This window comes from Coturnix japonica, chromosome 26 (genome assembly GCF_001577835.2).
Source record: "Coturnix japonica isolate 7356 chromosome 26, Coturnix japonica 2.1, whole genome shotgun sequence".
Lineage (NCBI taxonomy): Eukaryota > Metazoa > Chordata > Aves > Galliformes > Phasianidae > Coturnix > Coturnix japonica.
Window position 1 is genome coordinate 4,523,020 of NC_029541.1, and position 12,723 is coordinate 4,535,742.

General features: G+C 49.8%; 1 protein-coding gene across 1 annotated transcript; it reads right to left on the reverse strand.

Annotated features, from left to right (window-relative positions):
• Nucleotides 1–2: 2 nt before the first annotated feature.
• On the reverse strand, nucleotides 3–3,224 carry LOC107324921. The gene is made up of 7 exons (XM_015885376.2): nucleotides 3,090–3,224; nucleotides 2,560–2,895; nucleotides 1,920–2,240; nucleotides 1,704–1,779; nucleotides 1,240–1,343; nucleotides 916–965; nucleotides 3–481 (listed from the first exon to the last, which is right to left on the reverse strand). Exons 1-7 carry the CDS (start codon nucleotides 3,130–3,132, stop codon nucleotides 275–277), a joined length of 1,137 nt encoding a protein of 378 aa, XP_015740862.1. The 5' UTR covers nucleotides 3,133–3,224; the 3' UTR covers nucleotides 3–274.
• Between the last annotated feature and the right edge of the window lie 9,499 nt (nucleotides 3,225–12,723).

Genomic DNA, 12,723 nt, shown 5'->3' on the forward strand with positions numbered 1-12,723 from the left:
AGTGTTCTCCACACCTGCCTCTCCCAGAGAGGCTGAATTTTAATAGAATCAAAAGAGCAAACATGCAGCTGATCCTGAGTCACCCAGCACCGCTCTGACCTAAAAGGATCTGCACAGCTGTGACAGATTTCTAATAGGAGGGAGGTCTTAAAGTGCACAGGCAACGTACATGTGGCAACAAAACCTTAATTCTTTCCCCAGTGTCCATGTACAGTCCTCCATTCCCACATTATTGCAGTTCTCCCATGTCTGGATTGTTTTAGGATCCTGTGCTTCATCCTTTGTCATTCTCCGGTAACTGCTTGAGTGCAATGAGAGCATATTCCACGTTTTCATCTCTGGGTGTCCTGGGGGCCTGACTCGGTTCAACGTTACAGTACAGAGGTTCATCAGAGCTGGGTTGGGGTTTAAAGTCCAGGGTAATGTAATTTAGGTCTCTGTTGTCATCTGTGGCTCTTTCCATTCTTTCAGTGCTCTCAAGCTATAAAAAGGGCAAGCAGAAGTTAGGATCACTCAGTACCACAGCTGTTATCAAAGGAAAGAGATTCTTCCAGGAGAAGTGGTGTGAAAAGTCACCTCTGGTCATGGCAGAGGAAGAAATAACAGCAAACCTTTCTTCCATCTCCTTCCTCACAGTTTCACCTTCTCATCTTTCCTTCTTTCTAATCTTTTGGTCATTTCTCAGAGATTACCAGAATTTTCTGCACCTTGAGCTGCTTTTTAGGTTGTTTTGTTTTTTTTTCCAGTGGAATTTTCCTTCCACTGCCCCCACGTTCCTTTCCATGGTCATATTAAATATTACTTCCCCTCACACTCAAAACCAAACGTGGGTCTTCATCATGTGGCTCAGTCAGCTCCTCACAGGCTGTTGATAATGGATTCAGGTACCAAACAGAAATCAGGCATATTCCTTACCTGTACTGGGTTCTCTGGTTTGTCATAGGTGTGCTCTGCTTGTTCGTTACCTTTGGGAAGAGACAGAGTTTTTAGAAGCAGAAAAGCCTGTAACAGTGTCTGGGCATTGGCTGCTTTGGGGAGGGCTTTGGGACTGCCCAGCAATGGAAGTGATAGTGCCAGGTGTGCCAATGGGACCCATCTATCCTCAGTCTGGTAAATGCGTTCCTCCCAGCTCACCTCTCTAAAATGTTAAGAGGTGTTTTGTGCAGAGTCTCAGGAAACTCAGGGCTAGAGAAGGGCCTGTCTAGAACCACAGAACAGGAGTCACCAATTCCCACATACCTCCTGCCTTCAGCTTCTTGCGCTGCCTGATGCACAGTGCTGTTGCGACGGCCAGTGCCAGGATGAGCAGGATACACAGAACCACTGAGATTATGATGGTTTTCCTTTGCGGGAAGAGCAAAGAAGTTACCAATGCAAGTTGCCAATAGTTATCAGAGCCCGTTAAAAACAGTGACCAAAAGAAGGGGCAAGAATAGCTTTAATATGGTAGGAAGGAGGGGGTTGGAATTAGCTGTCATTTAAGGTCCTTTCCAACCTCAGCCATTCTATGGTTCTGTTCTCCATGCTTTTAAAACAAAACAGTATTCAAAGTTCAGAGCACAACTCCAGGCTCTCAGGAGCAGGTAAGGAGTATTTTGCTGCTGACTATTCATCAGTGCCCTGCATACCCCAGGGAGACAGGCATGAACAGGACATCAATAACCCGTCTGTGCACAAACTCTGCAGGTTTCTGTCGGCCTTACCGTGGTTGTGTGCTGCTGCCAGAAGAGAATTTGTGACTTGAGCTTGTAGTAACTGACAGAGTTGTGGCAGCTGGTACTGCAATCACAAACATGAACAGGAGACGAATTACTGTGCTGTATTGCCATTAGCATCTAATCTCCCAGTGATGCTCTGTCAGACTCCTGATAGAGCACACCATGGCGCTGGTTTGCCAAAATCTGCCAGCAGATACTCACTCTTGTGCACAAAGAGCTTGACTTCCATCATCCTGGTGACTGTAGGGTGTTGATAGGAGTTGTACTGTGCGCACCAGTACACACCAGAGTCCTGTGCCTGCAGCTTGCCCATGGTGATGGTAGCAGTCCCTCTCTGGTTATCATCTTGGATTACAGTGCTTTTGTTCCGGGCTCTACTGCTGTCCCAGTAATCTATGCTCACTATTAGTGAACACTCAGCCTGTCTTTGCAGTCGGCACCAGACTTTTCTTCCCCAGCTGTATCCCAGGGCCCTGTATGGGCACTGCACGGAGAGACTGTCCAGCTCCCACTTGTGTAACTCTGCAAAGATCATATTGGTGGCTGAGCACGAGTGGTGGGTGGGCACGAGGGCATCCTGCTCTTGGCCTGAGCTGGCACTGGGGCTGGGACCAGCCATCAGCCAGGGCAGGGGGCTTAGGGCAGGGCAGGGGGAGCTGGGTGCCCCCAGGGCAGTGGGTTCTGTGGGGCTCCTTCACAGCATGCACTGTGAGCAGGGCAGGCAGTGGGTGAGGGTGGGAGGCTGAGGGGGTGGATGGAAGGCAGGAGGATGGAGCGGGGCAGCAGCAGAGTTGTCCTCTGACAGGATGCAAGTTTGTGTGGGGAGAATAGTAGTACTCACCCTTGTAAACATTCAGCGAGATGGTCCTTAGGGGAACATTGCTGCTGCCATACGTACAGGAATATGTGCCTGAGTCCTCCACCTGGAGGTCAAACATGGTGATGTACACGGTCCTGTTGTGATCCTGTATTGTAATGTAGCCCTGCTTGGCCCTGTCTGAGTATCTGTGCATTTCTGATTCAAGAGTCAGCACTACGAGCTCACGCTGTCCGTTTCTCACACAGTACCAGGCTTTCTGTTGCTTGTCATCAAGATGCATTGAGTAAGGACACTGGAAATAGAACGTGCTTCCTTCCCGTTGGCTCATTTCAGCTTCAGGTGTCTGAGCTGGGAGACCTGCAAGTATGGGGTCTGGTGAGGCTACAGCTCTGCACCCACAGAATGACTCCAGCTGGGAGCACTGGGGAGCCCAGTGTGGGATGGGGAGAGCTGGGGCTGCTCCCCCTGCCCTGCCCTGCCCTTCCTCAGCACTGCAGGACAGGGAAGGGTGTCCCATGGGAAGCCCCCGGTGTGCCCAGCCCTCGTCTTACCTGGGCAGCAGAGCAGCAACAGGAGGAGGACTGTCAGCTCCATGCCGTCCTCAGGCACAGGGCAGGGGCATTGCTGGGGGCTGCTGGACCTGCCCGTTCCAAAGCGTCTGCCTTGTGAGCCTTCCTTCCTCCCACTGGTGCTGCTGGAGGAAGTGCCTGAGGTCTTGCCTTCCTTCAGAAATCTTTCACCATATTTTGCAACGAAACTGATACCAAGATTATTTCAGGGCTCATTTGGGGAAGTGGCTGTGGGCAGAGCTCAGCCCATCCTGAAAGGAGAGGCTCTTTGCTGCGCTCGCTCAGCTGTTGTCCCCCCTCTGCTCTTACACTGGTGGCAATGGAGCAGTGTTCTGAGTAGGAGATGGATCACGTCCTTGGCCTTGGCCCAGCCCTGGCCAGAATGGAATTGAAGATGAATACCCCAGTACTCTCACGCTGTGCCCAAGACCCCCCTCACCTCTTGCACTGCTGCACTCCTTACCTGAAAAACAAAAGAGCAGAAGCAGGAGGAATCATGACTGTGACTGTTCTGGAGCCGAGAGGAAAAGCAGTGCTGAAGGAAGATCAGATGAACAGCAGGTATCTTCTCTCTGCACCCTTCTGTCCCACACTGGCACTGCTGGACAAAGTGGCTGAGCTTTGTGCCTACCAACTTGGCTTAGCATCGAAATCCTTCTCTACAGTTTAACAACAGAATTCACACATGAGTGATTAAATTGTCCATGTCAACAGAATTTGGCTGGTTCAGAAGACGTGGAGGCATCAGACAGAATCCAGGGACCCCCCCTTGAAATTGCTGTGCCTTTCTCTGCCCTTCAGACAGTGACAATAAAGCAGCAGTAAATTCCTCTGCCTTCCCGCTGCCAGCAGATGTACTCACAGCGGTGTCCCCTGGGCCGGTGCCTACCTGCTTTGCTCCATCAGAGCAGTGAGAAAGTCTGTTCTGACACCCTGGCTGCAAATAATTTCCAATTATATGAATAAGCAGCTTATTAACAATACATTCCAGCTAATCATTTTGCGCTAAGATATCTTCACGTTGTCTTTTCCCCAAATCCCTCTCTCATCAGGCACTTGATGCTGAATAACAAGGAGGGGGAACGCAGCGGTTCTCTTATGAACAAATCCCATGAGTCTGCAATTAGTTCAGTTTCTGCAACCGGTTGCCAACAAACTGAGTGGAGAATTGTGCTGCGGGAAGGGAGGAGGCATCACATCTGTGTTTGCTGCGCCTGCAGGAGGCTGAGTCCTGCAGCCCAGGAGCTCTGTGGAGCGGGACAGGTCAGTGTCTGTGTGAGGCTCAGTGGGTTGGAGCAGCTGGGATGTAATGAAGTTGGTCCCGTTGCTGCATCTCTGTCAGAGGATCAATGTGGATTTTAATTATAGCATTGCAGTAAATGAGATGAATGCGATCTCTGGAGATCACTTAGCCCACCCCAGTGACACACGCGGTAGGATCAGCTCCTCCTGTGTCATTTCTGGAGATCAGTGTAACTAGTCGAGGTTGCAGCATTCTGCTGGTGACTTATTGCTGTGCTGTACTGCTCTGTTTTGAAAGCTTTCCCTAAAGCTCGCTGCTGTCTGAATGCCTCTCTGCCTTTTGTATCTGCCGAGAACACAGAGAGCAGATGAATCCCTTTCTCTTGCTCTGTGTGCAAGGACTCCTGCCTTTCCTCCCTCCATCTGTCACTCAGCACTAACCATCCCCATTCCCTTTAATTTGCACTGCTGAGCTGCGTTCCCAACAGGTTGGATCATTTCTGTTCTCTGTTCTCTCCCATCAATCCGCCTCTTCTGGCATCCCTGGTGCCCCCTGAAGTTCCTCCAGAGCTTTTGCATCCAATCAAGGACTCAGCCTTGTTGTACTTGTTGCCCTCCTGCTCGTTCCCGTTGCGGTGAGACCCACGGCGGCCCCGAAGATGCAGCGGAGCCGGTGGGGCCGCTAGAGGGCAGAGGGCGATCAGGAATGGGGCACGGGGCTCCGGGCACTGCCCCGAGCCGAGCTGCCGGCCCGAACCCCGTCCATCCCGGTAGCGGAATGGAAATGAACCGCTCCGTTCAACGAGGGATCCGTGCCGGGCTGGTACAGCGCTGGGCAGGTGCACAAAGAGAGTCTGGGGAGTCACCGAATGATGGAGTCACAGCTGGAAGAGGCTCGCAGGGATCAAAGGGATCAGAAGAAGACAGCCAAGGAGTCTCCTCTTCCTACCATTGTAAGCAGGCTGCCGTCCCAGGGCTGTTTCTATGAGACCTGCCAGGCTCTTTCTGGGGACGCATCCTTGATCCTCATCCGAGCCTGATGCTCTGCAGGGATGCCAGGCAGCGGGGATTGATGCTGAATGACTCTGGGAATAGGAGCTGCTGGGTTAAGGGAGAAGAGAGGCTGCAAGGGGGTGACCGAGGGAAACAGAGGCTGCAGTGATAACCAGAGCTGGGATAACTGTGTGTGCAGGGCTGCAGGGTGCAGGACGTTGCAGCTCTGAAGGAGAAGAGGCCCCACAGCAGCAGCTTAGCGAGAGGCCTGGTGTTTGGTCTGTTCCACATCAATGGGGCGTCCAGCTGTGGCTGAGGATGAAAGCAAACGAGAGAGAGAGGATTAAAGGCTCCCAGGGTCTCCTCTAACCCGCCTAAGACTCACTGAGAGGGCAGTGTGCGGCTTCAGGAAGGCTTCTTCATATGGAAAATATTATGTGAGGGAGAGAAAGCGAGGGGGAAGGGAAGAGGGAGAGAGTTCTGTCCAGAGCTCTGGGGGGGAACAGATCACAAAAACTCTTTGGAGCCTCTGACCCGGCCTAAGGAGAAGCAAAGCTCTGCTGTGAGCTCAGAGTGCAGCAGGGAATGGTGGTGGGCTTAGGAGTGAAGTCCAAATGTGCAGGAAGAGAGAAAAAGGATGAAAGAAGAGGGGAAGAACAGATAGAAATTGAGGAGGAAAGAGAAGGTTGGCAAAAGGGAGGAGAAAGGAGAGATATGGGGGGGAGGTGGTGAAAAGTGGGATGAGGGACATGGAGAATGGAGGTGGTGAAAGGCCGGCTGTCTGCTCCACTGTGTTGTTAACCAGGTCGCCAGGTGGAAGCCCCCGCACTCCTGGTCCTTTTCCTTCCCCCTCCAAACTTCTCCCAGGAATGTCTGTGATGGGGAACAAATTGCTAACAGAAGTGAGACATTTTGCACCAAACACAAGTGAGTTTCCAGTGCAAGGTTTCCTGTCAGCGGGTCGGGAGTGGAGGGTGTGGAGCCTTTCTGCCTCTCTGGCAGAGTAATCCTGCAAGTTAACACGAAGCACTTGGTTACCGTGCAGGATAAAGGACCTGAGGTTGGGCTTTCCTGCCTCCTGTTTTGGCTGCTGCCATTTGGCTGCTTTCATCCTCCCTTATTTTCTGCTTCGTCCCCGTGTGGCATTTGCGGCCTCATTAGCTGCTCCTCGACTCCCACTGGCCGCCCCCCACCGCTGTGATCTCCCAAGAATTCACAGGCTTCCACTCCACTTTCCTCCTTGATTTATACTGTTGAACCCAATGACCTTCGCTGACCTCATTTTCATGACAGTGTGAGCGCACACATCAGCGCCCGCGAATGGCAGCAATGCTCCCTCCCTTATAGTCCTGCCCTCTGAGCTGCAAGGACACTGGTGCTCCATGTCGCACATGGGGTAGGTTTGCTGTGTGCTTTAGCTGTGTTTCATGCTAAAACCCAGAAACACGGAAGGTACAATCTGCAAAACACTGCTCCGTGTATCTTTGCTCACACAATGTTTAATTGAACTGTGTGTGTGCAAAAGCAGCGTGCAGAAAATTACACCTGTGTATTTTCACTCTCTGTACAGACAAGCAGAAGTTTCCCCCCTTCCATTTTCTACATGTCAAGGGAGCCCTCAGATATATATGGCATCTCCCTGTGAGACGTGCACACCAATCGTGGCTCTCCTTTCTATCTAGGTTGCTGCGTTCTTGGTCATCGCTGCAGTAGCTGAAAAATTGCTAGATGGGCCAGACAACCCAAGACACAGAGCTGGGAGATGTGCACTAACAGCCTGTTCTGGACGAGCTCGCAAGGTGAGGGAATTTCTATTAGTACCAATATTGTGGTGCCTTGTGACTTTTGCTTGAAGAAGTGGATTTTAACTGCAGGGAGATCACTTCTCCTTAGGAGACAGACCTGAGTCTCTGCTCCTGGTCCTCAGGACGTTTGCCTAAAGTTCCTGCAGGTACAAAGAGCAGCCGGCTGAGAAGTGCTGCTGGCTTCTGGAACAGCACTTCAGCTTCAAGCCAGTTTGCCATACCCGAGCTGTACACCACCCAGCTTCCCCTCCGGCATCCCAAAGCTGACTGCCTCCCACCCTCTTTCTAAATAGTTGGCAAATCGGCCTTACCCCCTTCCCTGGCCCAGCGGTACATAAATCCCTTTGTCCCTTAGCCTGGAAATCTGCTTTCCTGTCCCTCCCTTCCCTGCCTTCCTGGGAAGTCAGCGTGGATATGGTGCTGCTGGCTTGCCTGTCTGAGCTGCTTAGTTAAGAATAATAAACAAACTCCTAAATGGAAGGATATTCTTTAAACCTGCCTTGTGCTGCCTGCCAGGGAATGCAGGCAACAGAGCCCACCTCCTGTCCCCCTCCAGCCCCAGCTCCAGGCTCTCCTGAAACCTGATCTGCTTTGCTTTGGAGCTGCACCATGGCCTCTGTGTGCACCTTCCCCCCTGACCCTGTCTGGATTCTCCTGTCCTTTTCCTGACACACACCCCACAAGCACACGCTCCTTGCTCAGACACACACACAACTGAAGGGCACACAGTGACGCCATAGCAAAGGTGCACCGTGCCCACAGCACAGATGGGCATGGGGCTGATTTACACACTAGTCCGCACATCCATTCAATTTGGTTTGCAAAAACACTATTAAAAGTGATGCAGACACTTGCTGTGCCTAAACTAGAGGCTGTTATTGAAACCCACCTGGGCACTGTACACAGATCGGAGGCAGGAGGATTCTGGGAAGTGCACAGACACGTGCAAGCATTGCCCCCACATCTCCACATGTGAAAAGCAACGTGACACCAGATGTGCAATGACATGGCAGCCTCAAATCACAACCAGAAACGCAGCAAAGCGTATCCTACAGCAGCACGCTGATAACACTGGCCAGCATATGCCCTCATCTCTTCACACTCACTTTCCTTTGTGGAGGTGTCTATTTCCCTATTTTTCCTGCTTATCTTTCCTACATGTGCACTCTGCCTTCACTCTGATGCATCCCAGCTTTCCTATAGGCTGCATTCTCCCATTCCCTGGATGTTTTGCTCTTACAAGGACATGGCACCACTACCACACCCTTCCCATATGCCTTTCTATATGCCCTGTCCAGTGGGTTTATACACCTGTCAATGCACACCTTTGAAGTGCAAACCTTCCTGTACTCATCTGTTTCGCTTTGATACCCTCCCTTCTCCAACACAGGTGTGTCTTCCCCCTTCTCAAGTTGCTCATGTGCCTTGTTTAGGCAGACAGCATCTCCTGCTGCTTGCTCCCCCCCTTGCAGCCCACACAGCTTTCCAGCTTTCCTTCACTGTGGCCCATTTTCCTCATGCCAGCATTCACAGCCTGCAGGAAGAGGCTGTCACTTAGAGGCTGAGCAGTCCCTGGGACCCTCTGGCCCTGCCACACTTTTCAATCCACTTCTAATTTTTCTCCTTCTCTTCCCAGAATTTATTGTCTCCATCTCTCCTCCTCCTCAGTGTCTGCTAAAGGAACCTCCACTCCTCGCCTCTTCTTGTTGTTTTCATCTTGGGAGAAAGGGAAAAACCTATTTTGCTCTTTCCCCAGCTCCAATTCCCTTTCCACCCCCCTTCCCAGCCCTGAAACCTTTCCCTGATAGTGTTGCTGTAACTGTTCAATTAAACGAGCAATTACAAAATCAATCAAACCAAAACGTGCGCTGTGCGCTGAGGGGACCCACTGCAGAGTGGGGACGTCGCCTGAGCCCGTCCCAGCCTGAAGGCAGCTCAGCTCACAGCTCAGCTCCAATTGTCTTGTTTGATGGTGAGACGTTGCTCTGAGGACATGTGTGGAGCTGTGCTCTGCTCTGGGAAGCACCACCAGCTTTACACCACCTGCAAAGTTTCCTATGTTAGGAAAAATCTTTGCTGCTCATCATGGCCTTTGGTTTCTATTGGCCAGTAAGGGATGTGCCAGCTGGGAGTGGGATTTAGGGCTGCTCAGATGGGAATGGCTTCTGCAGCAAACCCAAACACGGGTCCTCTGTCATTTCACCAGGTTATACCTGGTGGCTTCCTGTCTTCTTTTGTGCCTATGTTGCTGCTCCTGCTATGCATGTAACACAAGTCACAGATCCTTCCACAACGAGCACAAACAAGGAAAGATGAATTGGAGAACAGGTTGAGTCAAGGGGAAAATGTGCAAAGCAGATGATGAGTTTGGGTTCATATGTGGACAGAATCGTGGCAGCTTTCCAGTGGCATGAGGAAACCAGCTTTAGCATACGGTACTTAGAAGGAGATCCTGCTCATGGGCGCACCAGGGACACTCCATCACCATCTCACCCTTTATCAGCTGAGGCAAATTGTCAGAGAATTTGGGACCAGAGCTTGGTGGAAAGGACTGGGAAGGCTTTATTTTCCTGTGGGCATGAAAGGAACACCCTGTGAAAAAGCCCATTGTTTTCAGTTAGTCCATCTGAGCTGTCAGGAGGCATCTCCATCCTTCTGGTGGCTCCTGGTCCTGCTCTTGGAGGAAGACCTGCCTCCAGGTTTAAGGGAGGTAGGACTGGAGCTATTTATTGAGGCACTCTTATCCCAGACTCGATTTTGCACAGTCAGAAGAGCAGCATCACAAAGGCTTATCATTCCTTTAAGAGCAGAAATTTGGCGAGTTTCCTTGGGCAGGAGTCCAGTTTGGCTTAATTTTCAGTGAGTAATGCTTAAAGCCTGGTCACCCTGCAGGTCCTATGGAAACACAGGCCTGTATTGACACATTTCCTAATGCAATCTGCTCCATCAGGTGATACATAAGTCTTTGCCTGCTCAGGAAGCAGCTCGTATGGCTGCAGATCCCACTGTGCCATCTCTCACCCTGTGCAGGTGCTCCTGAGCAGGAGCTGCTGTATCACTACGTTGGGCTGAGGTTCGGGGTGACACGTCGTGCTCATGCCAGGCGGTGGCACCGTGCAGAAGCCTTTGGTCCCATCCATCTGTCTGTTTGCCATCTATATTTGGTAAAAAAATGCTTGTGAGTTGTTTGTTTGTGGCTCCTTGGAAACCCCCCTTAAGAAATGGCTCCTTTTGTTTGGTTACTTGGGAAAAAAATATTTTCCCCTCCTCCTTTCACTATTTTGATACACTGAAAAAGCAAAGCTTTAAAGAGCCCCGATAGCAGGGCAGGCTGTCAGCTGGCTCACAGCTCGCCTTGGCCCTGCTCTCTCAGGCACTGCTCCACCTTCATGTACATTCTGACAATGAAAACACATCTCGACGTCCTCAAAGTTTCTCTCTCCATTGAAAAAAAGGGGATTTATTCTCTCTCTTGTTCTTTGTAATCGGAATTAATGTGATTCTAATGTGTTCCTTTTGATCTTCAGGGGATTTTTTTTATACCGATGATCCCTAATTTTATATATATTTTTTATTATGTTAATTGTTTTAAAAAGCTGCAGTGAAGGGGAATTAAAAACACACACACAAAAACCCCATCCTACATCTTTGGCACATCTTTAACCTTTGAGTTCCTCCAGAAAAAGAAAAGAAAACCTCCTTTAAAATATCTGATACATTTTTAAACAGGGAGCCTTTGACAGGTCAGTTTCAAACCTCTCTCTCTCTTTCGTTGCTCTGTGTTGGAAGAAGACAATTCTGCGGCTTGGATTTTTTTGACAGTTAAATTGCAATGTAGGCAGAGGGTGGAATAGGGATCCTGTCTCTTTAACTCTCTAACTAGACAAAGACTTTTCCCCTTTGAGAGCTGAGCCCGGGATCAGAACTGTCAGATGATCTCGTAGCACTTGGGAGAGTTTGCAAAGTCATAATTATATCTTTTAACCTGTCTTGCTCTTTGCAAAAGAAAGGTCCTATTATATTGAAATGAGATTATTAGCCATCAAATACTTTCTTTCTTGGGATTCTTCTTCCTTAAAAAAAAAAAAATAAAATTCAAATACCTTAACGACTTTGCAATTGAATTTTTATAAGATTTACTTTTCACCAAATCAATGTTCTGTAGCAGCTTTTTTTTCAAAGTATTATTTAAAGGGTGTTTTCAATATGCAGATGCAAGAGAAAAACCTCCGACTCGGTGTCTGAAATGTCACCTGGGTAATTAAAGGAGGGGAAAGTTTGGGAGCTCGGTGCAGTTTCATCCCCTGGCTGTTGGTGAGCTGAGCTGCTCCAAAACCCTGCTGATAATTGTCAACCTTCCATTTTCTCTCCTCTTTTATTTTTTTTTCCTGGGTGTCTCCTGTTCCTCAGAATGGGGAAAAGAAAAAGAGATCCTAAATAACTGGAGAGGTTAACAGAATAATCCATTAAAATCACAGCGCTGCTTTGTCCGTGTGTGCTTCACCAACGCAATGGGCAGCAGCAGGATGGTCAGTAATGTGGTACCATGAAAGAGCTCCCTTATTTGAGAAGCAATTGGCACCATGATTCCTTACACCCCAGTTTGAAAGGGGGGTTGGCCCCAGGTTGCATAAGCCATAAACAGTGCACATTTGGGTATCTGGCTGAGCAAGAGTCCAAATGAATATAAAGGAGCTACATGAGCCTGATCCGCAGAGCTCTGAAGTCAGGGGAGGATCCTTCCAGCTGCTGCAGCACCTTCGGGTGGCGCAGCCTTTGTTGGGCTCAGCCATTGTGGGCAGGGTGATGAGATCCCGTCAGCCTTTCCATTATCATGGGTTACCTCTTGGCCACAACAGTTCATTCTGAGATTGAATTCAGCATGTTGGGATCTAACAAAGGGATTGCTGTGTGCACAGGCAGGGCTCCCCATTAAGCTCGGGATGCCAAGAGGTCGCAAGTGGTTTACATTATTAAGGGTTTCGATGCATTGGAATTTATGACAGTGCCCTGTGGGGTGCACAGGACCAGTCCTGCAGCGCTCTCACCCATGTCACACTCACTTCACTGTGTGGCTCATTGAAGGTAGTGGGGACTGTTGCCACACATAGAGTTATTCATAGGTGGTTGTGTTTGCCAGCACCACGGTCTGGTATTGGTTCAGTGCAGACCTTCAGGAGCATCCTCAGCTGTGTGCTGTCAGGATGCATGTGCATTCGCTGTTGACTGTACGCCTCGGTTTCTTATTCCAGAAACTCAGAAGAAAGGCCAGGCCATTATTTAATACACATTTCCTCAACCTTCCAGAAAAGATGTCTCGGCCATAATGAAAACCAGAAGACTGACAGATCAAAAGAACCTCCCTGATGTTAAATAAGGCCCCGATTCGGAGTAAGACCCATCTGGGGAAACTTTCTTCGTGAAGAACCCCAGGACAGGAAAATAAGGAAATTCATTGAGCTGCTCTTTATATAAACCTCAGCACCTGCTGAATGTTAAGCACATGTTTTCTGTATCTCTAGAACTCCGCCATTCTCTTGTTGATTTGGTACTGAAACACCCCTGCTGTAGGGAAC

What these genes read in the sequence shown, in the direction of transcription:
- LOC107324921 (XM_015885376.2), bottom strand. Translation starts at nt 3,132, where the DNA reads ATGGAGCTGACAGTCCTCCTCCTGTTGCTGCTCTGCTGCCCAG. An exon ending in GTTGCTGCTCTGCTGCCCAG is followed by an intron (nt 2,896 to 3,089) that starts GTAAGACGAGGG and finishes CCATACTTGCAG; the next exon opens with GTCTCCCAGCTCAGACACCT. An exon ending in GGCAGCAGCACACAACCACG is followed by an intron (nt 1,344 to 1,703) that starts GTAAGGCCGACA and finishes CTTCCCGCAAAG; the next exon opens with GAAAACCATCATAATCTCAG.